General features: G+C 46.7%; 1 protein-coding gene across 2 annotated transcripts; it reads left to right on the forward strand.

Annotated features, from left to right (window-relative positions):
• The first annotated feature begins 215 nt into the window (after positions 1–215).
• Positions 216–2,205, forward strand: LOC123102383 (FBD-associated F-box protein At5g60610-like). 2 transcript variants are annotated; one of them, XM_044523718.1, is made up of 3 exons: positions 216–1,344; positions 1,447–1,581; positions 1,672–2,205. In XM_044523718.1, exons 1-3 carry the CDS (start codon positions 454–456, stop codon positions 2,026–2,028), a joined length of 1,383 nt encoding a protein of 460 aa, XP_044379653.1. In that variant the 5' UTR covers positions 216–453; the 3' UTR covers positions 2,029–2,205. The 2 variants fall into 2 exon arrangements, with proteins under 2 accessions (XP_044379653.1, XP_044379652.1); XM_044523717.1 differs by having other exon boundaries at positions 216–1,581.
• The last annotated feature ends 810 nt before the right edge of the window (positions 2,206–3,015 follow it).

Consider the following 3,015-nt stretch of genomic DNA (forward strand, 5'->3'; position numbering starts at 1 on the left):
CCCTCCATGGATCTAATCATGGGTACTACTTTTCATTGTTACCCAAATGACATCATAACGAGTTGTATATGATGACTATTATTTTCAATTTCTGTGAATTTTTCATTCGATCTTTAAATATTTGTCGTAGTAGGTGTATCGCTGAAAAGAATATTGATCGAGACGCTTACTGGTAATCAGAAGAGAAATGCATGTTTTGGGCCTTTCCAGTGAAGCGGGCCCGTTCCTCTCCGCCTCTCGACTACTCTCGCCCGTCCCCTTCCGTTTCCACCCAAGCAGACCGCCGGCGGGCGGCCTCCACACCCCCGCCTCCCACTTCTTCCTCCCTTGCTCGGCCGGCTCCGGCGACTCCTATCCGCATGCCTGGAGCCCCCACGCGCTCCTTCTCCCCCAACACTGACCCCCTCGAGTCTCGACTGAAGCAAACCCTAGCCTCCCGTGCGCCTCGTGCAAATGGATGCGGCGGGTCCTAGCCCGAAGCGGAGGAGATCGGCCTCGCCCGGTGTGGAAGAAGACGGAGGATGCGCCGACTACATCAGCGCCCTCCCCGACGCCGTGCTTGGCGACATCATCTCCCTCCTCCCCACCAAGGAAGGCGCCCGCACCCGAATCCTCGCGTCCCGGTGGCGCGACCTCTGGCTCTCCGCCCCTCTTAATCTCGACTGCCGTGAGCTCACCGCCGGCAGGAATGAAGTCCGCTCCGACGTCGTCTCCCGCATCCTTTCCTCCCACCGGGGACCCGGCCGTCGTCTCTACATCAACACCTGCATCCACTGGATACCAGCAGACACCGTGGAAGCTTGCCTCCGATCCGCCGCTCTGGACAACCTTGAGGAGCTTGATTTCATCAACCATCTGTTAGAGAAACCACAGCGGGCATTGATCCTCCGCTTCTCGCCCACCCTCCGTGTTGCCAACATTGGTGGATGCAACCTCTCGGACGTCAACTTCCATGAGCTCCACCTTCACTTCCCCTTGCTTAAGCAGCTCGGTCTTGTAAATGTCATGATCTCGGAGAGCTCGCTGCATAGCCTGATTGCCGGGTGCCCAGCTCTCGAGTGCTTGCTGATTGACATGTGCTCTGGCTTCCGCCGCATCCGAATAAACTCCCCAACTATTAGATGCATGGCTGTGAGAGAATATGGGATACCGATAGAGTCACTGCTGCTTGAACAAATCGTCATTGAGAAAGCTCCTTGTCTTGTGAGGCTGCTTTTTGAGAGGGGCAGTATTCTGCAGGTAACCGTACTCGCAGCTCCTAAACTGGAGACTTTAGGCTTCATTAGTGATAAGTGCAGGTCAGGTGAATTGTCCAGACTCATGATTGGCTCCACTGTTATTCAGGTATGTCCTATGGCTTCTCAGTTGCATTTCTATGCGCAGAAAAATTGCCTATCACCTGACCTGTGCACTGGCCTAATATTGTGGCTTTCATACTTGATAAAGGGATTGTGTGTTGATAACCTGATAACAGTGGTACAAACTGTCAAGATTTTGGCTCTTGATATGCACAATCTTAGTTTGGATACTGTTATTGAATTGATGAGATGCTTTCCGTGCTTGGAGAAGTTGTACATTCAGGTGATGTTTCTTCATTGATAGTTCAGCAACCTTTTTGATCTACTTTTGGTCTGAACTTGTTGATTTGATTATTTGTGTATGTTATTTCAGTCATTTCAATCAAGACCGGGGAATTTGTGGCGTCGTAAACACCGGAATCTGTTAAAATGTTTTGACATGAGTCTGAAGACGTTAGTGTTACAACTATATCGGGGGAAGAAGTCGCAAATTAACTTTCTTACATTCTTTGTATTGAATGCGAAAGTGCTAGAGTCAGTGACACTTGGCATCACAACCAGGAATAACAATGAGAAGTTCTTGGCAGAACAACGCAGGAAGCTTGAGCTGGAGAACAGGGTTTCCAGAGATGCTCAGTTTCATTTTAGAACTGGTAGTTGTGTCCGCAGTTCTTATGATATCAAGCATATCGGTGATTTGGATTTAACTGATCCATTTGCACATATGTAGCTACTTGTTCTTGCCGGTTGGCCTATTTCATTTTGTGTGTTGTCAAACCTGAGTGGTTAGCGTGTTTTTACTACCTTTTGAGTTTGTATCATCTGGTACCTTAGTAGAATTCGAGAGACTATTGTTTATGATACTTTTGTCAGACGGGGCACATGTTTGCAACCCTGTGCTAGTTTACATTAACTCCGGTGTTGGTGTTATTTCACATTATGTTTTATGGCATTGTTCTCCGAGTCTCTTTCTCGTTGCCTGTTAACACTGAATACTTGCCTGATTTCCCTGAATAGTGCTGTTGAAGTTATCGTTTGCTCAACAGTGAATCACTGAACTCTATGCTGAATGTAAATCTTACCATTAAAGTTCCACTCTGCTGATTGTTGTAATGATTTTGAATACCATTATCTGAGTAATACTTGGCACATATTTTTGAACTCATTATATGCTCGAGATGAGAAATCTGAAGACTTGCAGCTAAATTGGAACTTTGTTTAAAAACTGAAACAATATGTTGTAGATAGATTACTGCTAGCAGCAGGATTTGGATGATTCTGAAACACTCTCAATAGCCGCTGCAGATCACCATTTGTTGTATCTTTCAGAAGATACTCAAATGGTTCCATGCAATGTACCTTTGTCATGTATACTATCACCTGCTTCGATCTGAGCCACGAAAGAAACAGCAGGCTCGAGACCTCTCGATTGTATGCTTATATATATGACTATGATACCTTGTGTCATTTAAACAAGGCAGGTGTATGTCTACGCCGTCGATCTTAGCTGCGACTCCCTCTACCCCACAATACAAGACCTGGTTAACTGTCGATGACTTCACCAAGCCACTCACCATGAGAGGACTAATGAATTCAAGTACAATCTCGACCTAAACAAAGTTCCGTAGGTTCGGATTACCGAAAAAGGCTTTCGCCCCGCTTTATAAATAAAGCAAACCGCCAAGAGCACATACAAGGACTAGTTCAAAACACACAC

The sequence above is a fragment of the Triticum aestivum genome, chromosome 5A (genome assembly GCF_018294505.1).
Source record: "Triticum aestivum cultivar Chinese Spring chromosome 5A, IWGSC CS RefSeq v2.1, whole genome shotgun sequence".
NCBI classification, from domain to species: domain Eukaryota; kingdom Viridiplantae; phylum Streptophyta; class Magnoliopsida; order Poales; family Poaceae; genus Triticum; species Triticum aestivum.

Excerpts from the sequence above, each read along its gene's own strand:
- LOC123102383 (XM_044523717.1), top strand. The coding sequence starts at position 454 with ATGGATGCGGCGGGTCCTAGCCCGAAGCGGAGGAGATCGGCCTCGCCC. Across the intron at positions 1,582-1,671 it reads TGGAGAAGTTGTACATTCAG|TCATTTCAATCAAGACCGGG; the intron begins GTGATGTTTCTT and ends ATGTTATTTCAG.